Source organism: Bufo bufo, chromosome 9 (assembly GCF_905171765.1).
Source record: "Bufo bufo chromosome 9, aBufBuf1.1, whole genome shotgun sequence".
Lineage (NCBI taxonomy): Eukaryota > Metazoa > Chordata > Amphibia > Anura > Bufonidae > Bufo > Bufo bufo.
The window spans coordinates 52,395,567-52,418,905 of record NC_053397.1 but is presented as its reverse complement, the minus strand read 5'-3'; the positions used below and the strand labels follow the sequence as shown (position 1 = coordinate 52,418,905).

The 23,339-nt window shown below is 46.6% G+C and overlaps 1 protein-coding gene across 2 annotated transcripts in view; it reads left to right on the top strand.

Moving 5' to 3' along the window:
• FNBP1L (formin binding protein 1 like) overlaps positions 1 to 23,339 on the top strand; it is a 143,232-nt gene that overhangs the window by 48,225 nt on the left and 71,668 nt on the right. For both annotated transcript variants that reach the window (XM_040406680.1, XM_040406679.1), the window contains exon 2: positions 20,472 to 20,587. In XM_040406680.1, coding sequence (XP_040262614.1) covers positions 20,472 to 20,587 — 116 coding nt within the window. The remainder of the gene's footprint in view (positions 1 to 20,471; positions 20,588 to 23,339) is intronic.

Sequence of the window (23,339 nt, the reverse complement as noted above, 5' to 3'; positions counted from 1 at the left end):
TTGTAATATTCTATTAGGAAGCTGATACTAATATTTCCCAAATCTATTCTTTCAAATTGATTCAAAGTACATTTTAAAGGTTCAACGTATTGACCACGACTCAAATAGTCTGCGAACAGGTCATCAATATCAGATCGGTAAGAGGTTAATCTCCCGGAACCCCTGCAGGTCAGCATCGGTGATGGAGGTGGTGAGGAGTTCATCTCCTAGCACCCCTGCCGATCAGCTGTTGGACGGGACCATGGCTTGCTGATTCCATCCATTGGTCATATATCTTTTCTGCCGCTTAGTCCCATTCAGGTGAATGGGATTGAGCTGCAATACCAAGCACAGCCACTATACGATGTACGGCGCTGTGCTTGGTATACGATCAAGAGGCCGCAGCAGTCATCTGAGCACTGCAGTCCCATTAACAGCTGATTGACGCGGGGACACTGTGAGTTGGAACCCCACTGATCGGATATTGATGATGACCTGTGCTGAGGATAGGTCATCAGGATTCAAGTCCTAGACATCCCCTTTAAAGGGAGTCTTTCGCCTATACTGACCATTATAGAACACTAACACCGTTATCAGCATTATAGTCCCCATATTGGAATGCTACTTACTGTTTAGCTGTCCGTCGCTTATTTTCTTCAAAAAACACTTTTATTCAATATGCAAATTAGGTCTGAAGGTGCCCAGGGGCCGGTGCCCAGGCCCCTCCTCACCCTCATTGCTTTTCATATGAACCCCCCCCCCCCCCTTTCACCCCTCTGGCCCGCCCTAGGTTCTTCATAAATCCAGCGCCATTCACAAGATTCGCAGCGCCTGCGCACTTCATTCGCCATTCCGGCACATGCACATTAAACGCTCTTGTGCCTCTGCCCATAATGGGAAATGGAGTGAACGGCGCTGGCGCTGGATTTCTGAAGAACCTAGGGCGGGCCAGAGGGATGAAAGGGGAGAGGGTTCATATGAAAAGCGACGAGGGGCCTGGGCACCTTCAGACCTAATTTGCATATTGAATACAATTGTTTTTTTTGAAGAAAATAAGCGACGGACCGCTGAACAGTAAGTAGAATTCCAATATTGGGACTATAATGCTGATAATGGTGTTAGTGTTCTACAATGGTCAGTTTAGGCGAAAGACTCCCTTTAAACCTTTCTCTATGCATTGGATTGAGACATTTATAAAATTCTGTCTTGCCAGGCTTTGGTCAAGGGCAAAGAGTTTAAGGGTTACTGACAAAAATCTGTTGTTTTGGTGCCAAGCCCACACAGATGAATGGAACTGATTTTCACTTTCATGTGTCCCGTGTGAAGGCTCCCTTAAAGGGGTTGTCCGAGGGTTTAATACCTCCAGGATAGGTCATCAGTATATGATTAGTGGGAGGTCCGACTCCCAGCACCCCCAATTATCACTCTGTTTGAAGACCACGGAGCTCCAATAAGTGCCGCAACCTCTTCCTGGTCCAGTGACGTCCTGTTCATCGGTCACATGACCTAGAGCACCTAATAAATGGGGCTGAGCGTCTGTAACAAGCAGAGCTGCTATCCAATAGACTCTGGCACTCCAGCTGGGGTGAACCTACCACTCCCAGCATGCACACTTGCTTGACTGTTGTCAGGAGTCCTATAGAAGTGAATGTAGCATGCTGGGAGTGGAGGTTTCACCACAGCTGGAGTCCCTGCAATAGACGGCGCTGTGCTTGGGAAGCTGCAAGAAGCCCTCATTGAAGCGCTGCAGCCTCTTCAAACAGCTGATCGGCGAGGATGCCGAGTGTCGGACCTGCACTGATGACATACTCGTGACCTATCCAGAGGATAGGACATCAGTATTAATTACTCGGACAACCCCTTTAATTGTCTGCCATAGGTTTAGTTTGTAGACATGTCTGTGCTCCACGTGTCGTCTGTAGGGATTATGGGTTTGCAAAACAAGTCTTTGAAGCCCATTGATTTTGGTTAAGCCGAATGTGTCACTACTTCCGAAATGCATGGAGAGTTACTCATGTACTCAATAATTACATAGTTATCCCCAGCGTGTATCTACACTTCTTCCACTCCCTTCAGTGCATCAGCCCTGACCCAAGGAGAGTCGCACAGGGCCGCAGCTGCACACTAAGAGTTCCCAAACGTGTCGTCCCAACAAGAGAGAGGGGGGTCTCCGAAAACATCCTATCGACAGGATGTGAAGGGGTAAGTGTTGGCACCAAACGGGGAGTAAGACGATACATGTGCTCTCCAGGCCATTGGGGATAAGGCATAATTAGGAAAAACATTTTGAATATATATATTCCATTCAAAAGTCCTTTGTCTGTGAAGAAAAAATCTACTTATGGAAAGTTATTTTTGGTCATTACCAAATGTTTCAGATCTTTCGTAATCCAGTTGACGGCAAGTGTACTTTATACCTTTGAGACGGGAAAGCTTTCATTAGGCTTTCACACTTTGTCGCATTATGGAAGAATATATCGACACCTCAGAGATGAGATGCGGTATTTTGAAGCTGCACGTGGGCACGGAGAAAATTATTACCGCCAACGCAAGTTTTATGCCGAATTAGTAATTCTTAGTGGTTCATATAGGGTGTGGACACACCTTTTTAAAGTGGCCACAGACGCAGGGGCTCATGCAAACAACCGTTGTCTGTTTTGCGGTCTGCAAAACACGGATACCGGCCATGTGCATTCCACATTTTATGAAACGTCTGACCCATAATAGAACTGTCCTATCCTTCTCTGTGATGCAGACAAGAATAGGGCATGTTCCATATTTTTGCGGATGCCATGGAACGAGCCCTAAGACTTGACTGTGACGCCATATTTTTTTTTTGTGTTAAAAGACTTTGGTTTCTAGAATGAACGGCAGCGTAAGTTACCATAGTGAACTCTGCTTCTTTGACCGGACTGTATGGCATTATAATGATTTGTGTGTCTCTGCCCGACATCTAATGATGTGTACTGACTGCATTATGTGAGTACAAATCTTACAATTGAGGTTGAGCAGAGACGCACAGCATTATAAATTATTATTATTGGGCCTCTTGCACACGACCGGGTGCCCCCAGTGGCCGTATTGCGGTCCGCAAATCCGGAGATGCAGAACGGATCCATGGAACGGAAGCACTATGGAGTGCTTTCGTGGGGTTCCGTTCCGCAAAAAAATCTTTTAAAGTGGTTTTCCAACCTGACCAAATCACTGGAAGCTGCACTGTTGGTCCATGACAGTTTCCTGCAATGATAAACTGCATCTCCCAGTCTGCATTGTGCGCTGGCGTCCGGTATACACACAGGCCCGCGCACTCCACCTCCCAGTGTGTGTGTCTGAGCTAATCCAGCTTCCCCCCCCCCGCCCTACAAGACGGAAGGGATCACAGCAACACCTGTTCGTGATATCGGCCAGGAACTCCTATTAGGGCAACATCATGTTTTAGGAGGTGTTGTTGTCTATTTTTCAGGTCTATTGTATCCCAGCACTGGATGGGATAGCTTTGCACTTGCAGGGACTTGTTAGGTCTGCAGTGCATGCCTCCCTCCTTCCCTGCTGTTGCTGGTTGGCGTGAACGCCACTTACCATGTCATCCGCCACTTACCATTATTTGCCCACGTCCCCTCTTGCTGCTGCCTCCATGCTCCTGCCCGATGCTCCCGGTGGGATCATGCTTCTTCACCTCCAGCCTCTTAAAGGGCCATTGCACTGCTCCCAAATCCTTTCCCAGCCAATGCGTGAGGGTCTCTGGGTATTTAAGGCACCTTCTTCAGCAGGAGGCTGCCTGAGCTTTAAGTGACTAGCAAAGGTGTTTGATAGTCTGGTGCTATTGTGATTTACATGCGTTTACCTTGCGTTATTTCCTGCCGTGCTCCAAGTTCTGTTTCCTTCCTTCCTGTGTGCTTCTACACTTTCGAGTCCAAGTTGAGTTTGTCTTTAAGTTAACCCAGTCCGTCTCCCCTGTCTGTCCTCCAGTCAAGTCCCCAGCCTTGTGTTTGCTTCGTCACAACTCTGTCCGCAAGTATATCCTGTATCCATTAACTGTGCATTACCTGGATCTATAAAAACTGGCATTGTAGTCTTGGTGACTGTTCAGTCTATACCGGTGTTTTTTTCCCTGCGTTTTAGGTGCGTTTTCTGTACCCTGAGCACTAGAGTCCCTGACCCCAGCTGCCAAGTACACCAGGAATATCCCAGGAAGTAGCTGTCTGGTTGCTTCCCTGCAGCGATGTCCAGATCCCTATACAGGGGTTAAAGGGTGAATACCAGAGCACTGCCGGTATAACGCCCTTAGGGTTTAATCAAAAGTCAACCTGGCTAGTTGGCACGGTGGGTCCAACACTCGCTGATCCGTAACAGGACTACAGTGTTTGTGGGTCATTCTGCACTGACGCAGTTACTCGATGAAACATTCATTACGTAATAAGATAAAATAAGCTCCTTAAATCGACCTGGCATTAGTTTATTCCATTTTAACAATGTCTTTCCCAAAGGGACACGAGACTTGTAATCCTTTCCAGAAGGGGTGGGGGGGTCTGTCATCTGTTTTGAATTAGGAACATGTCAGATTCTTATTGGATTGGAATGTTCTGGTAACAGAAAACGTTACCGTGTTTCTGGGCAGGAAAGTTGTGTCATATAAATGTTATGTACTGTACCATGTGTGTGCTGTCGGACGACGCGGATGGGCCAAGTCCTGCATGCAACGCTGACTTGAGACTGACGGGCAAAGAAGTGCAATGGCTTAGGGTGGTATTACACTGCCAGATCTTCAGGCAGTGTGAGCGACGGTGGAAGATAGCACATCCATCGATGCTTGTGTGCACAGACCAATGCATACTGAATGTGGTAGGAACGATTGCTACTGCAGCCATTCCTACCTCATTCACTTCCATAGATGATTGACAGCACATCCATGATTACACAGAGAGATCTGCTGCCGATTATTGGCCAACTTTCATCCTGATAAAGATGGCCATTAGCTGATGAACAAGCAATTTGCTCATTCATTGGCTGCTCAATTTATACGAGATGATTATCCGAAACAAACTTTCATATTCCCGATAATTCGCGGGAAATCGTGCAGCGTAATAGGCCCTTTACTCTTGATTTAGCGATACAATTTAATTTCCTTAGCTTTTATTTTCCCGTTTCACAAAATGTATACTGCGATCCCCAAAAAAACTGGAAAATTCAACTCTCCTAGCCACCCTCGGCTTAAGGCTACTTTCACCCTAGCGGTTTTTGTGGATCAGTCATGGATCTACAAAAACGCTTCTGTTACAATAATACAACCGCATGCATAAGTCATGAATGGATCCGGTTGTATTATGTCTTTATATAGCCAAGACGGATCCGTCATGAACGCCATTGAAAGTCAATGGGGGACAGATCCGTTTTCTATTGTCAGAGAAAACGGATCAGTCCGCATTGACTTACATTGTGTGTCAGGACGGATCCGTCTTGCTCCGCACCCCATCGCGGACAGAAAAATGCTGCTTGCACCGTTATTCTGTCCGCGATGGGGACGCAGCCAAACAGAACGGAATGCATTCTGGTGCACTGCGTTTCGTTCAGTTCAGTTTTGTCCCCATTGACAATGAATAGGGACAAAACGGAAGCGTTTTCTTCCTATGACTGATCTCCGTAGTGGAAAAGGAAAGCGCAGATGTGAAAGTAGCCTAATTCCCTTAGTATTTCAAGGTATGTCCCCTTAGTAGTGTCCTGATGAATTGGAGGCAAATGTTATATCTATTGCTGGCTGTCCTGAAATGCATGCGAGCCCCACCACCTATGGTTGGTTTCAGCAACAGGGTGGTCAGAAAGCAGGAACTGTAGGGGATAAATTAGAAGGCAAAATTAACCTGTACATTGGGGTTGTCGTGTTTTTTTTTCGGTTTTTTTTTCGCTGGAGTCAATAAAAAGGTATTAACTCCAACTTACAAATAAAAATATTAAAGGGATATCAGTATGTGATCGGTATGGGTCCTACACCCAGGAACCCCGCCGATCAGCTGTTTTAAAAGGTAATGGATCCTCCAAAAAATAAAATAATAACAATGTAACATGGATGTCATCCGTTTTTTTTTTTTGTTTTTTTTTTCTGCGCAACCGTGTTTTGCAGACTGCAAAATACATACGGTCATGTGCATGAGCCCTAAGGCCCCTGTTTATTAAAACAGTGATTATCTATGGTTTTCTAGGAGGTACTGCCTTAACTTTGGGCTATTTATGAATGAGTGTGAAAAATTGAGGACTCCTATGGTAAAGTTTGACTCTTTAGCCCTAGTTTTTAGCATTTTCGGGACGGTACAGCAAAGAAAGTACAGTGTCTTTCATAATGTGTAAGACAGCGATTAGGAACATTCCCAAGCTGTGATCTACGCATAATCTGATACTTACCGGCCATACATATATAATGAAGCAGAAAATGTGTTTGTGAGTTTGAAGCCGGCGTCTTTTGCCGTGACTGGAATCTCCGAACCCATTGAGCGAAGGAAAAGTAGAAGCTTTTTATCCGATATTCCCATAACTCCAGAAATAGCAGCTCAATAACGATGCAGACTGCGTCCTATCAGAACAAATACAGGAATCGTTCACCCGCGTGGATGTTAACATAAGAGCACAAATCCATCTGAGAATTGGTGTATTGCCGAGGCTTTTATTCTTTACTGGTTTTGACCTTTGTGAATTCGATTCACTATGCTCTTAATGTACTATTTTACTGTTGGGCTGAAAATGGGATTTCATGATATTGTTTAACTTCTTACTTTTTAAGACAAGTTTGAGAAGTGTCTCTCTGCGCTTTACGTAAACACAGTGCACGATACCGGGAAGTATTACAAGTTACCAGGAGAGGAAAAGTCCTAAACAGATGGCCTTGGCCATGGGCCTTTAGAGTAAGACATCATCCAGAAAGAGAATCCTGTGTGTTTCATCCAGGAAGCTGAATCACAAGGGTTTGGATTAACAAGACAGAATTATTGTATGACCCATGTCAGACTGTTTATGTTCAAATCATGCGTCAAAAATGCCTATATTTCGGCCGTCCACGGGTGGCACTTGTTCAAATATATCAGGCCGGAATAGATATATAAAGTATACAGGAAAGACTCGTGTCGCCTCTAGTTTTGTAGGAAAGAAACATGCAACATTACGAAGCGCTTGATATTTCCCAAAGAAACACGGGGGAGATTTATCAAAAGTGGTGCAAAGGAAGTGATAAATTTCCCCCACTTGTGTAGTGTGAACCTGCAATCATTCCTTCTGTTCCCTACTGATACATGTAATAGGATGGCAAATAGAAGGGGGCAGATGTATCAGACTACAGGGTTTGTAGTCTGTTGCCATGGACACGCAGATCTGCAGTAGTGCTGTAGATGGAAAATGGTCAAACTTGTACTCGTCTAATATCTCCCGTAGAAGAACTCCTATCTGATGGGGAGAAGGTCAGTCCCAGTGATGGATATTTTAAGGGTTTCTCTTTCTTTTAACAGCATGTTCCAAAAACATTAGCATTTTTATATTTTAATCTGAAATCTCGTAGTAAAGCTAACCTACTAATAGGGCTTATGCAAAAAGCCATGCAGCCTCCATGCATTGGTCCCCAAAAAACAAAAAAGTCTGTAATAGGATAAGCCATAATAGACTTAAACGTCTTGCAAACGGCTGCCGTTCAAAATTTCTGGTCTCCTACAGTCAAATGGTCGGGGCCCACAGAGTTCCCATATCTCTGAACTTCTGTGTTGTACCCCATTGTGGGCCTTTGCTTGAGGGGTAACGTGATCATTATGCAGCATTAAGACTGTGTCCTCTCCCTCATGCACGGGGTAACTGTTGCCCAGACCAGCCGGCCTCGTTCGGCTGACTGTCTCTTCTGATCCTCCCATACGTATGGATACTCTGCTTGACTGAGCATTGCATATCTAATGAATAGGCATGTGGAGAAATCTACTGCCAGAGACCTCAGACCGCGGCTTATCTCACCTCGACCGAAAGGATCAGATGTTGAAAGCCATCAGTCGTCGGGGGAGAGTCAGGAGGCCCCATACACATGTGATGGGCAGCTGAAATTGACGGGTTTGGCCGGCACAGATCTAATCTGTATGGCCAACTTGACTGTACATGCTGACATACATACTATGTAATCTGTAGACCTATGTGGAGCAAGTAGAAGATGGAATAATATGTTCTTCGTTCACTCTTTCAACCCCACATTATACACTGCTCACAAAAATAACACATCCTAGATCTGAATTAATTATTCTTCTGAAATACTTTGTTCTTTACATAGTTGAATGTGCTGACAACAAAATCACACAAAAAAAAAAAATGGAAATCAAATTTTTCAACCCATGGAGGTCTGGATTTGGAGTCACACTCAAAATTAAAGTGGAAAAACACACTACAGGCTGATCCAACTTTGATGTAATGTCCTTAAAACAAGTCAAAATGAGGCTCAGTAGTGTGTGTGGCCTCCACGTGCCTGTATGACCTCCCTACAACACCTGTGCATGCTCCTGATGAGGTGGCGGACGGTCTCCTGAGGGATCTCCTCCCAGACCTGGACTAAAGCATCTGCCAACTCCTGGACAGTCTGTGGTGCAACGTGACGTTGGTGGATAGAGCGAGACATGATGTCCCAGATGTGCTCAATTGGATTTGCGTCTGGGGAACGGGCAGGCCAGTCCAGTCCATAGCATCAATGCCTTCGTCTTGCAGGAACTGCTGACACACTCCAGCCACATGAGGTCTAGTATTGTCTTGCATTAGGAGGAACCCAGGGCCAACCGCACCAGCATATGGTCTCACAAGGGGTCTGAGGATCTCATCTCGGTACCTAATGGCAGTCAGGCTACCTCTGGCGAGCACATGGAGGGCTGTGCAGCCCTCTAAAGAAATGCCACCCCACACCATTACTGATCCAATGCCAAACCGGTCATGCTGGAGGATGTTGCAGGCAGCAGAACGTTCTCCACGGCGTCTCCAGACTCTGTCACGTCTGTTACATGTGCTCAGTGTGAACCTGCTTTCATCTGTGAAGAGCACAGGGCGCCAATGGCGAATTTGCGAATCTTGGTGTTCTCTAGCAAATGCCAAATGTCCTGCACAGTGTTGGGCTGTAAGCACAACCCCCACCTGTGGACGTTGGGCCCTCATATCACCCTCATGGAGTCTGTTTATGACCGTTTGAGCAGACACATGCACATTTTTGGCCTGCTGGAGGTCATTTTGCAGGGCTCTGGCAGTGCTCCTCCTGTTCCTCCTTGCACAAAGGCGGAGATGGCGGTCCTGCTGCAGGGTTGTTGCCCTCCTACGGCCTCCTCCACGTCTCCTGATGTACTGGCCTGTCTCCTGGTAGCGCCTTTATGCTCTGGACACTACGCTGACAGACACAGCAAACCTTCTTGCCACAGCTCGCATTGATGTGCCATCCTGGATCAGCTGCACTACCTGAGCCACTTGTGTGGGTTGTAGACTCCGTCTCATGCTACCACTAGAGTGAAAGCACCGCCAGCATTCAAAAGTGACCAAAACATCAGCCAGGAAGCATAGGAACTGAGAAGTGGTCTGTGGTCACCACCTGCAGAACCACTCCTTTGTTGGGGGTGTCTTGCTAATTGCCTATAATTTCCACCTGTTGTCTATCCCATTTGCACAACAGCATGTGAAATTGATTGTCACTCAGTGTTGCTTCCTAAGTGGACAGTTTGATTTCACAGAAGTGTGATTGACTTGGAGTTACATTGTGTTGTTTAAGTGTTCCCTTTATTTTTTTGAGCAGTGTATATTTGGGGGGCAGATGACATACTCAGGAGCCAATGTAATTTTACTTGTGTGGGGCGCAAATATGGCAAAATTTCAGGCAGAGATAGTTTCTTCTGCTTGGTATATGACCTGTACTAAATCTTTCATTCCACACTTTTTTGGTCCTTTTTGTGTTGAATGCAATAAACTGACGACAGTAAGATTTATAAATGAATGATATTTTTTGTAAAAAAGTCATGTGATCCACTGGCTATGAAAGAAGCGCTCTAGTTATATAGGATATACACTACACCGCGGACTACCGTCTCCTTCTCCAAGGCCGCAGCATCGCTCACAATTTTGTAGACAAAGGGATGAAATTGAACCCCCAGCGCTGGACTGAGTGGCCCCTCTTGGACCAGTCCCTGACGCGTATATCTCGGGTGAAATACAAGGTTATACTGTGTCGCTCTGCCGAGCCCCTTTTGCAACTTGAGAGGCAGAGCCTGGGGTGTCGCTGCTGCAATAGTTCAGCTGTAAAATTGGTTGAGCATTTAGTCTGGGCTCGGAGTCAGAATGACTGTATAATATCGTGTGTCTCTCACACGGAGCAGAACCCGCCAGATGTTTTCTGCTATGTATTTGATGCTTTGGAAAAGGAAGTGAGATGCAACCACTGGGACCATTCGAGCAGCTTTTTGTGCCGTTGCCATTGCCAAGGATAACTTGTGATTAATGCTCGTATTGAACCTTGTATTAAAATTGCATAAGTTCCTTAATTACAGCCGAATGTACAAGGGCAGTAAAGTATATTCATTGTTTTACAAACCGTTAAATAACGTGCTCTTTGTTTGATGAATGGCTCTGGAAGCATCCGGTCATCTGGGCTTAAGTGCATTTTCTCATTAACATGAGATGCAATCCTCGTGGCTGTGACTGGTCAAGCTTTGGTCTATATGAGGTTTTGTAGATCTGTTTTACTCTAGTTTAAAGAGGTTTTCCAGGATTTAGTTACTGTTGACTCTCACCCTCAGCACAGGTCACAAATATCTGATTGGTGGGGTTCTGACACATAGCAATATTCACGGATTAGCTGTTTTGGCAGCTGCTGGTGGCGGTAACTATATCCACAAAAAACATGGATCAGATGAGGACCGAAACTATGGCCATGTGCATCAGCTCAAAGGCTGGACATTTGTGGGTACTTAAATGACCTTTCCTCAGGGAAAGGTGCCTGAACAATAGGTTTTCTAGTTTGCTAGTTACCAGTGAAGGTCTACTATTCTGCCCATGGAAGCACAAGGTTCCCTGTACTCTGTAGCTGTCATGTTGGCGTCTGCTATCCTGGCAGGGTCGCTCGCTGAAGTCCCCTGTCCCCTGTTGGAGAGCGCAATGTGCTCTCAGCAGCTAGTCCTCGTTCCGTCAGTGCACACCAAAGGGCTCGTGCACATGGCCTGGCGTTGTGCAAGGTATTTTATTTTTTAATTTTTACTTCTGTAAAAATGTCCCATCGTTAAAAAATCAAATAGAACATGTCCTATCCTTGTTGTTATTATTTTTGCAGAGTCGCAGAATGGACATACGGATGCGGACAGCACCTAGTATGCGGTCCACATATTTTTTGGCCCCATTGAGATGAATGGTCTGCATCAGCAAAAAATGCGGACCAGATGAGCACCGAAACCACGGCCATGTGCATGAGCCCCAGGGAGAGGTGCCTGAGCAATAAGTTTTCGAGTTCACTAGTTACCAGTGAAGGTCTGCTATTCTGACCATCTGTCTGTGTACCGAACCTCTGCCCTTATTACCGACTCTTACCTGTCATGACCTTAGCCTGACTCCCGTATTGACCCATTGTCACATCGGCCAGCAGCTGTTGAATGTCTGTCTATGGGGGCCTTAGGAGTGCTTGCCTCCTATTCAGGTACAGGCATAGCCTTTAAAAACAAACTCGAGGCTTAAAAAAAAAAAAAAATCTTGAGTTGATGATTCTAAAGATTTGGGAACCAAAGTGTGTTTTATTTATTTATTTTTTTTTTTAAGAAAATAAGAAAAAAAAATCGAAAGACCAGCACAGATTTGTTTGTGACTAAGGCTACATGCACATGAACTTTAGGGCTCCGTGTCCGTGCTGCACACTGCGGTCTGCAATGCATGGGCACAGACCATGGGGCAGCCGCATGTAGATTGCATACCCATTCATTTGAATGGGGTCCGCGATCTGCAACCGACGGTCCGCACCGCAAAAAAGTAGTGCATGCGCTACTTTTTAGCGGTGTGGAGGCACGGCCAAAAACGACAGATGCACTCTGTAATACTTCAGTGGGGTTCCGATCCTTGCCTCTGTTCCGTATCTCCGTGATTGCGGACCCATTTAAGTGGGTCCGTGAGGCGGAATGCACACGGCCTGTGCCCCGTGTATTGCGGACCCGCTGTATGTGGGACGCAATACGGCCACGGGGGGCACACGGTCGTGTACATGTAGCCTTATCGGCAGCGTTCTACAGTACAGCAAAATGGATGAGATTTAAAATAAAAAATCTACACAGTGGCAAAATCTTCTGTGTAAATTGAGCTGCGGAGCTGATTTTAGATCCGTGGCGCGTCCACTTATACTGTGGGTTTCCATAGCAGATTTCTCCCTTTGCATCTGAAGTCATTATTGAAGCAATTTGATTAGAAACTTCTCATTTAATAGACAGTTTATGGATTTTGTGTCATTTTAGAAGGTTCCGGGGACTTAATCCTCTTTTCTTTCTTTTATACAGAAAAAAAGCTGGGGGGGGGGGGGGGGTCAGAAGATGCTTAGGGTAATTAAACCTGTATAACCCGGTTCTCACTTTACTTCCGCCATTGACTGTGTGTCCCTAAATGCCCTGGGTCCACTCTGGTCAGTTCTGTCCGACGTCAGAGCTTTTCCAGCTCGGTTGCCTGGTTCTCGCCGCACATACAGGCTGGTGAAATCCCGAGCTAATTAGTTCCTTCTGCTTCCCCCGTATGCTTTGTGTGGGGCCTGCCCAGGGCTTACTCTGAATTCTTTTTGGGCTGCATAATAAGGCTTGGCAACTTGCTAGAAATTATTTCTGGGGTGGTGGTGGGTGAGCATGCGGTGCCACGTTTATTTTGCTCCCTCTTTTTTAACACTTGCAGTTTTGCATTTAATTTATTAAATGCACATTATGATCAGGCTCCTTCCAAAATTTGAGGACGTGCTCATATCACACGAGAGTGTATGCCAGGAATTGTTCCCCAGTCCCTGACGTATATATACGCCATAGGTACCCATTGGCCCAATGCATGCCAAGAAGGGGTAGACGTTTGGGGGGTATGCACTGGTATACTATGTCTTGTGGTATATGGAAACCTGTGGGCAATGTATGCATGGCATATAGTGTGTATACTGAATGTAAGTGTGATGTGAACACAGCGTCATATAAGGTTATTGCTACAGAAAGAAGCCGCTGCCTTGTAGAGATAACACTGGCATCTGGCAGCAGGGGACCACATTTAGGTAATGTCTATCAGTTGCCCCGAGGGGGTAAGTAGTAGTGAATTCTAACTGTAGGATAAGGCCGATGAGAGCCATTCAGATTGCTGGCTGCTGCACTCGCCGTATACCCCATATCCAGGTGGCCACGTTTGTGCACAGGCCAGATTAAATTGGGTCGGAGATTGGTTTGTGGACTTTACGGAAAGACACAGGAAATAAAATGCTTCTCTCGCCTTTCTTAAAAGGGTGACGTTAACCTTCGCCCCTAGAGGTCCAGGACACGGGCTGCTGTGAAATGCAAATGTTGACATTGGAAACCTTGCAGCGTAACCTCATTTCCTCGTATGATTAAACGCATTAATGACGCGAGGTTCACAAGTTCAGCTTCTGGTTATCGTAGACTGGCCTCATGAACAGCCCGCGCACAAGTCTCCGGGTGTCAGAAATGTCGTTTGACGCCATTTCCCTTGTGGAATTTGATCAACGTCTTCTGCTCTCAAAATCCATATCCGTATTGTTTGCTTAGCCCATTTGACCGGGTTATGTGGCATTGTAGGAGCAAATCAATAGTGGCCTCCATCAGCTCAGATATGCTGGCGTCCTGCGTCCTGTGCAAATAGGTTTTCTGCCCATGAGTGGTAGAAATCTCTAAAGTGCTATAGTCACTTACCCTAAAACAAAAGGTCTCCTTAAAGGGGGTTTTACACCATTAAATATTACATCTATTGTACAGATATTAAAAAAACAGATTTGACATTTACATGTTGTGAAAAAGATGGGCCAGAAAATGCGTAGCCACTTACCTGGTCCCCAATGCTATTCACCCCTTTACTAATGGTTCCCTGTGGACTGGAAGTATGGCGTCCTGTCCATTATCATGTTCACTGCTGCAGTCATTCACTGGTCATGTGTTGCTCGAGACATGTCCGCTATGTGGCTGTGCATGTGACAAAAGATGGGGCGCCACACTTCCGCTCCACAGTGGACCTTGGTACTGAAACAAATCCGAAAGTGCAGGTGAATAGGTAAGTGGCTTTTATCCTTTTTACTGATTACTTTAGGGGTTGTTCAACACCTTTACATGTGGTGCCATCTGGTATTCAAAGTGTATAGCAGTGTGCCCATCCACCTAATGAGCTGAACCTTGGCAGACATGCATGCTCGGTCACTCCACAGACCGGTCCACTGCAGCTAATAGAAGGAACATCCTACTTGTCTCTGCAGTAGCTTAGAGTACATTCACACCGGCGGCACTACGATCCGGCAGACAATGCCTGGAATTGGCCGGGCACAAACCGCAGTATGCAGCAGTTTGTGTCCGGCCGATTCTCTGCATTTATGCCAGAATGCAGCAGAATCTCCACCGGACCCCATTATACTTAATGGGGCCAGCGGGTGTTCCAGTTGCATCCAACAGTGCCGAATCCAGAGAATTCTGTAGTAAATAACATGGGAGGAACGGACTATGGCGTCGGCTGCCAGAGGGGGAATTAGAATAATTCTGTCTAGTCAGCCCCAGCAACACAGATTACTATGCAACTGCCGCACCTCCGCATTTAGATTGACAGGACAAACCAGTAAAAACCTCATAATGCCTGCCTGGTCCTGTCAGTCAGAGGGCATGACAGTTGCAGAGAGAGCAGAGCCTCTAGGTGTAACGGCAACGCCCCCGTTGCTCCTAGAGGCTCATTTGCATATATTAAAACATCATTTTTCTCAGCAATGCGGACACATATGAACATGGGACCAACACAGATGTCTTCAGCTGCCAAGCGCACATGTAACAGGTCAGCCGGTGTCATAGGTACAAATCTGCTGACAGATGCCCTTTAATTTATTTTGGTGGTGACTCTAAGCATAATGGCTGGGGCAAGATATCTCGGTTTGCATGTTGATTACAGTCAAGTTTTCTGATAAATGAATGTCAGTGTCCCTCTGAATGCCAGGCGATATATAGAGCTAGGGCTAGAATACGTTCCTTAACCACCTCCGGACCGCCTAACGCAGGATCGCGTTCCGGAGGTGGCAGCCCTGCGCAGAGTCACGCATATATGCGTCATCTCGGGATGGCCGAGATTTCCTGTGAACGCGCGCTCACAGGAACGGAAGGTAAGAGAGTTGATCTCCAGCCTGCCAGCGGCGATCGTTCGCTGGCAGGCTGGAGATGTGTTTTTTTTAACCCCTAACAGGTATATTAGACGCTGTTTTGATAACAGCGTCTAATATACCTGCTACCTGGTCCTCTGGTGGTCCCATTTGTTTGGATCGACCACCAGAGGACACAGGTAGCTCAGTAAAGTCCCACCAAGCACCACTACACTACACTACACCCCCCCCCCGTCACTTATTAACCCCTTATTAGCCCCTGATCACCCCTGATCACCCCATATAGACTCCCTGATCACCCCCCTGTCATTGATTACCCCCCTGTCATTGATCACCCCCCTGTAAAGCTCCATTCAGATGTCCGCATGATTTTTACGGATCCACTGATAGATGGATCGGATCCGCAAAACGCATCCGGACGTCTGAATGAAGCCTTACATGGGCGTGATCAATGACTGTGGTTATCACCCCATATAGACTCCCTGATCACCCCCCCTGTCATTGATTACACCCCTGTCATTGATCAACCCCCTGTAAAGCTCCATTCAGACGTCCGCATGATTTTTACCGATCCACTGTTAGATGGATCGGATCCGCAAAACGCATCCGGACGTCTGAATGAAGCCTTACAGGGGCATGATCAATGACTGTGGTGATCACCCCATATAGACTCCCTGATCACCCCCCTGTAAAGCTCCATTCAGATGTCCGCATGATTTTTACGGATGCACTGATAGATGGATCCGATCCGCAAAACGCATCCGGACGTCTGAATGAAGCCTTATAGGGGCGTGATCAATGACTGTGGTGATCACCCCATATAGACTCCCTGATCACCCCCCTGTCATTGATTACCCCCCTGTCATTGATTACCCCCCTGTAAAGCTCCATTCAGACGTCCGCATGATTTTTACGGATCCACTGATAGATGGATCCGATCCGCAAAACGCATCCGGACGTCTGAATGAAGCCTTACAGGGGCGTGATCAATGACTGTGGTGATCACCCCATATAGACTCCCTGATCACCCCCCTGTCATTGATTACCCCCCTGTCATTGATTACCCCCCTGTAAAGCTCCATTCAGACGTCCGCATGATTTTTACGGATCCACTGATAGATGGATCGGATCCGCAAAACGCATCCGGACGTCTGAATGAAGCCTTACAGGGGCGTGATCACTGACACTGGTGATCACCCCATATAGACTCCCTGATCACCCCCCTGTCATTGATCACCCCCCCTGTCATTGATCACCCCCCCTGTCATTGATCACCCCCCCTGTCATTGATCACCCCCCCTGTCATTGATCACCCCCCCTGTCATTGATCAACCCCCCTGTCATTGATCACCCCCCCTGTCATTGATCACCCCCCCTGTCATTGATCCCCCCCCCTGTCATTGATCACCCCCCTGTCATTGATCACCCCCCCTGTCATTGATCACCCCCCCTGTCATTGATCACCCCCCCTGTCATTGATCACCCCCCCTGTCATTGATCACCCCCCCTGTCATTGATCACCCCCCCTGTCATTGATCACCCCCCCTGTCATTGATCACCCCCCTGTCATTGATCACCCCCCTGTCATTGATCACCCTCTGTAAGGCTCCATTCAGACATTTTTTTGGCCCAAGTTAGCGGAATTATTTTTTTTTTTTCTTACAAAGTCTCATATTCCACTAACTTGTGTCAAAAAATAGAATCTCACATGAACTCACCATACCCCTCACGGAAACCAAATGCGTAAAATTTTTTAGACATTTATATTCCAGACTTCTTCTCACGCTTTAGGGCCCCTAGAATGCCAGGGCAGTATAAATACCCCACATGTGACCCGATTCGGAAAGAAGACACCCCCAGGTATTCCGTGAGGGGCATATTGAGTCCATGAAAGATTGAAATTTTTGTCCCAAGTTAGCGGAACGGGACACTTTGTGAGAAAAAAATTAAAAATATCAATTTCCGCTAACTTGTGCCAAAAAAAATAAATTTCTATGAACTCTCCATGCCCCTCATTGAATACCTTGGGGTGTCTTCTTTCCAAAATGGGGTCACATGTGGGGTATTTATACTGCCCTGGCATTCTAGGGGCTCCAAAGCGTGAGAAGAAGTCTGGTATCCAAATATCTAAAAATGCCCTCCTAAAAGGAATTTGGGCACCTTTGCGCATCTAGGCTGCAAAAAAGTGTCACACATCTGGTATCGCCGTACTCAGGAGAAGTTGGGGAATGTGTTTTGGGGTGTCATTTTACATATACCCATGCTGGGTGAGATAAATATCTTGGTCAAATGCCAACTTTGTATAAAAAAATGGGAAAAGTTGTCTTTTGCCAAGATATTTCTCTCACCCAGCAAGGGTATATGTAAAATGACACCCCAAAACACATTCCCCAACTTCTCCTGAATACGGCGATTCCACATGTGTGACACTTTTTTGCAGCCTAGGTGGGCAAAGGGGCCCATATTCCAAAGAGCACCTTTAGGATTTCACAGGTCATTTACCTACTTACCACACATTAGGGCCCCTGGAAAATGCCAGGGCAGTATAACTACCCCACAAGTGACCCCATTTTGGAAAGAAGACACCCCAAGGTATTCCGTGAGGGGCATGGCGAGTTCCTAGAATTTTTTTTTGTCACAAGTTAGTGGAAAATGCTGATTTTTTTTTTTTTTTTTTTTTTTTTCATACAAAGTCTCATATTCCACTAACTTGTGACAAAAAATAAAAACTTCCATGAACTCACTATGCCCATCAGCGAATACCTTGGGGTCTCTTCTTTCCAAAATGGGGTCACTTGTGGGATAGTTATACTGCCCTGGCATTCTAGGGGCCCAAATGTGTGGTAAGGAGTTTGAAATCAAATTCTGTAAAAAATGACCTGTAAAATCCGAAAGGTGCTCTTTGGAATATGGGCCCCTTTGCCCACCTAGGCTGCAAAAAAGTGTCACACATCTGGTATCTCCGTACTCAGGAGAAGGTGGGGAATGTGTTTTGGGGTGTCATTTTACATATACCCCTGCTGGGTGAGAGAAATATCTTGGCAAAAGACAACTTTTCCCATTTTTTTATACAAAGTTGGCATTTGACCAAGATATTTATCTCACCCAGCATGGGTATATGTAAAAAGACACCCCAAAACACATTCCCCACCTTCTCCTGAGTACGGAGATTTGGGCCCCTAGAATGCCAGGGCAGTATAACTACCCCACAAGTGACCCCATTTTGGAAAGAAGAGACCCCAAGGTATTCGCTGATGGGCATAGTGAGTTCATAGAACTTTTTATTTTTTGTCACAAGTTAGTGGAATATGAGACTTTGTAAGAAAAAAAAAAAAAAAAAAAATCATCATTTTCCGCTAACTTGTGACAAAAAATAAAAAGTTCTATGAACTCACTATGCCCATCAGCGAATACCTTAGGGTGTGTACTTTCCGAAATGGGGTCATTTGTGGGGTGTTTGTACTGTCTGGGCATTGTAGAACCTCAGGAAACATGACAGGTGCTCAGAAAGTCAGAGCTGCTTCAAAAAGCGGAAATTCACATTTTTGTACCATAGTTTGTAAACGCTATAACTTTTACCCAAACCATTTTTTTTTTTTTACCCAAACATTTTTTTTTTATCAAAGACATGTAGAACAATAAATTTAGAGCAAAATTTATATATGGATGTAGTTTTTTTTGCAAAATTTGACAACTGAAAGTGAAAAATGTCATTTTTTTGCAAAAAAATCGTTAAATTTCGATTAATAACAAAAAAAGTAAAAATGTCAGCAGCAAAGAAATACCACCAAATGAAAGCTCTATTAGTGAGAAGAAAAGGAGGTAAAATTAATTTGGGTGGTAAGTTGCATGACCGAGCAATAAATGGTGAAAGTAGTGTAGGTCAGAAGTGTAAAAAGTGGCCTGGTCTTTCAGGGTGTTTAAGCACTGGGGGCTGAAGTGGTTAAAGGTAACCTGTCACTTAAAAAACGCCTCCCAAACCACACCAGCATTACCTTGAAGGGGTTCTGCAGTTTTAACTGATGGTCTATCCTCTGGATAGATCATCAGCATCTGATCGGCGGGGGTCCGACACCCGGGACCTCCACCGATCAGCTGTTTGAGAAGGCAGCAGCGCTGGCAGTAGTGCCGCGGCCTTCTCATTGTTTAGCGCTGGCCCAGTGACGTCACAACTAGTATCAACTGGCCTGGACGTGGCTAAGCTCTATTCACTTGAATGGAGCTTAGCCGCGCCCAGGCCAGTTGTTACTAGTCGTGATGTCACTGGGCCTGCGGTAAACAGCAAGAAGGCTGCGGCACTACTGCCAGTGCCGCTGTCTTCTCAAACAGCTGATCGGCAGGGGTCCTGGGTCTCGGACCCCGCCGACCAGATGCTAATGATCTATCCAGAGGATAGACCATCAGTTTAAACAAACTGCAGAACCCCTTTAAAGTAGCCAGCAGTATGTTCCTAAAGATCCTTTTCTTCCTCCGGCCAGATGCACCAAAATCTTGAAAAACTAACTTTAATCCCCTGCACGCGCTATGTAACAGCAGAGTTTGAAGTCAAGGGGGCAGCGGCCTCCTCGCTTCAAGTCAGGATAACCACGCCCCCTTTCCCTGCTCCTTCACCTCTGACAGCCGCGCACGTGAACGTCTGACGCGCACTCACACTCGGCCGGCTTTGCTGAACAGCCGAAAGCTATCGGCTGTCAATCAAAAGCGAAGGGGCAAGGAAAGGGGGCGTGGTTATCCTGACTTGAAGCGAGGAGGCCGCTGCCCCCTTGACTTCAAACTCTGCTGTTACATAGCGCGTGCAGGGGATTAAAGTTCGTTTTTCAAGATTTTGGTGCATCTGGCCGGAGGAAGAAAAGGATCTTTAGGAACATACTGCTGGCTACTTTAAGGTAATGCTGGCGGTTTGGGATGCGTTTTTTAGGGGACAGGTTCCCTTTAATATCTTCTAATAGCTGATTGCCGGGTAGTCTGATGTAGAAGGGTGTACGTGCATGATGAGATGTGCAAGACCATGCAGACTGTAGTCATTGATCTGTGGACAGCAATATCCTTATGCTTATGTCTTATCCACTGCTGTTACATGCCGTATTACATGATATTTTCAGTGAATCTGCTGTTAATGTGGACTGCCTCGTAATTCTCGTTTCTTTTGTTACAGGATCAGTTCGATAATTTAGAGAAACACACGCTGTGGGGATTAGACTTTCTGGACAAGTATGCAAAATTTGTCAAAGAAAGATTAGAAATCGAGCAGAACTATGCAAAACAGCTTAGGTAAGTGTTTTCTCACTAGAAGAATTTAGATACACATAAAGCTGTACGACATTTTAGACTTTGCCGTGCAAGGTCTGTCTACATGTGATGAGCCTTGTGCTGATGCTGAGATGAACCTGTTCATGGAACATAATCCTATAAATGTGACGTAACGTTGCCGCAACGGTCAGAACCGCGTTGCAGATTTCACTTGGTGCTACCACATGATTTACCTCTATGACCGTGTCGACTTGTGCATCCTTCTCTTAAAGGGAATATCTCATGACTAATGTAAAAAATGAAAATCTCGCATTATATAGTACATGACTATCTCTATTTCTAACAAACCTAGGACCAGCCCTGTACCTCACATGTGTCCAGAGAGCTCGCCATTCATTCCTCTGCTAGATTTGTATCAAGCTGACAGATCAAGGGGAGTGTCTATTCTGCTGCAGCTCAGGGGGCGTGTCCATGCGCTCCTTATCAAAGATCAGGGGGCGTGTCCATGCGCTCCTTATCACAGATCAGGGGGTGTGTCCATGCGCTCCCTATCACAGATCAGGGGGCGTGTCCATGCTCTCCCTGTCAAAGCTCAGGAGGCAGTTAAAGGATGAAACTGAGCATGTGCGGCCTTCTCAGTGAGCAGGTCAAAGAAATAAGAAAAAGAACACAGAGCAGGTGGAGCTATACAGATACATTTTATTGAATAGCTCAGTGGCTATACAATTTTTTTTTTATTACATGCAATTACAAAAGTGTTCAGATCCAAGTGCTGGTTTGGACATTGTAGAATATTTTTTGTGGGACAACCCCTTTAAAGCAGCACTCTTGGTACATGCAAGAGCTGACTGCCGTGCACTCTTGGTACATGCAAGAGCTGACTGCCGTGCACTCTTGGTACATGCAAGAGCTGACTGCCGTGCACTCTTGGTACATGCAAGAGCTGACTGCCGTGCACTCTTGGTACATGCAAGAGCTGACTGCCGTGCACTCTTGGTACATGCAAGAGCTGACTGCCGTGCACTCTTGGTACATGCAAGAGCTGACTGCCGTGCACTCTTGGTACATGCAAGAGCTGACTGCCGTGCACTCTTGGTACATGCAAGAGCTGACTGCCGTGCACTCTTGGTACATGCAAGAGCTGACTGCCGTGCACTCTTGGTACATGCAAGAGCTGACTGCCGTGCACTCTTGGTACATGCAAGAGCTGACTGCCGTGCACTCTTGGTACATGCAAGAGCTGACTGCCGTGCACTCTTGGTACATGCAAGAGCTGACTGCCGTGCACTCTTGGTACATGCAAGAGCTGACTGCCGTGCACTCTTGGTACATGCAAGAGCTGACTGCCGTGCACTCTTGGTACATGCAAGAGCTGACTGCCGTGCACTCTTGGTACATGCAAGAGCTGACTGCCGTGCACTCTTGGTACATGCAAGAGCTGACTGCCGTGCACTCTTGGTACATGCAAGAGCTGACTGCCGTGCACTCTTGGTACATGCAAGAGCTGACTGCCGTGCACTCTTGGTACATGCAAGAGCTGACTGCCGTGCACTCTTGGTACATGCAAGAGCTGACTGCCGTGCACTCTTGGTACATGCAAGAGCTGACTGCCGTGCACTCTTGGTACATGCAAGAGCTGACTGCCGTGCACTCTTGGTACATGCAAGAGCTGACTGCCGTGCACTCTTGGTACATGCAAGAGCTGACTGCCGTGCACTCTTGGTACATGCAAGAGCTGACTGCCGTGCACTCTTGGTACATGCAAGAGCTGACTGCCGTGCACTCTTGGTACATGCAAGAGCTGACTGCCGTGCACTCTTGGTACATGCAAGAGCTGACTGCCGTGCACTCTTGGTACATGCAAGAGCTGACTGCCGTGCACTCTTGGTACATGCAAGAGCTGACTGCCGTGCACTCTTGGTACATGCAAGAGCTGACTGCCGTGCACTCTTGGTACATGCAAGAGCTGACTGCCGTGCACTCTTGGTACATGCAAGAGCTGACTGCCGTGCACTCTTGGTACATGCAAGAGCTGACTGCCGTGCACTCTTGGTACATGCAAGAGCTGACTGCCGTGCACTCTTGGTACATGCAAGAGCTGACTGCCGTGCACTCTTGGTACATGCAAGAGCTGACTGCCGTGCACTCTTGGTACATGCAAGAGCTGACTGCCGTGCACTCTTGGTACATGCAAGAGCTGACTGCCGTGCACTCTTGGTACATGCAAGAGCTGACTGCCGTGCACTCTTGGTACATGCAAGAGCTGACTGCCGTGCACTCTTGGTACATGCAAGAGCTGACTGCCGTGCACTCTTGGTACATGCAAGAGCTGACTGCCGTGCACTCTTGGTACATGCAAGAGCTGACTGCCGTGCACTCTTGGTACATGCAAGAGCTGACTGCCGTGCACTCTTGGTACATGCAAGAGCTGACTGCCGTGCACTCTTGGTACATGCAAGAGCTGACTGCCGTGCACTCTTGGTACATGCAAGAGCTGACTGCCGTGCACTCTTGGTACATGCAAGAGCTGACTGCCGTGCACTCTTGGTACATGCAAGAGCTGACTGCCGTGCACTCTTGGTACATGCAAGAGCTGACTGCCGTGCACTCTTGGTACATGCAAGAGCTGACTGCCGTGCACTCTTGGTACATGCAAGAGCTGACTGCCGTGCACTCTTGGTACATGCAAGAGCTGACTGCCGTGCACTCTTGGTACATGCAAGAGCTGACTGCCGTGCACTCTTGGTACATGCAAGAGCTGACTGCCGTGCAC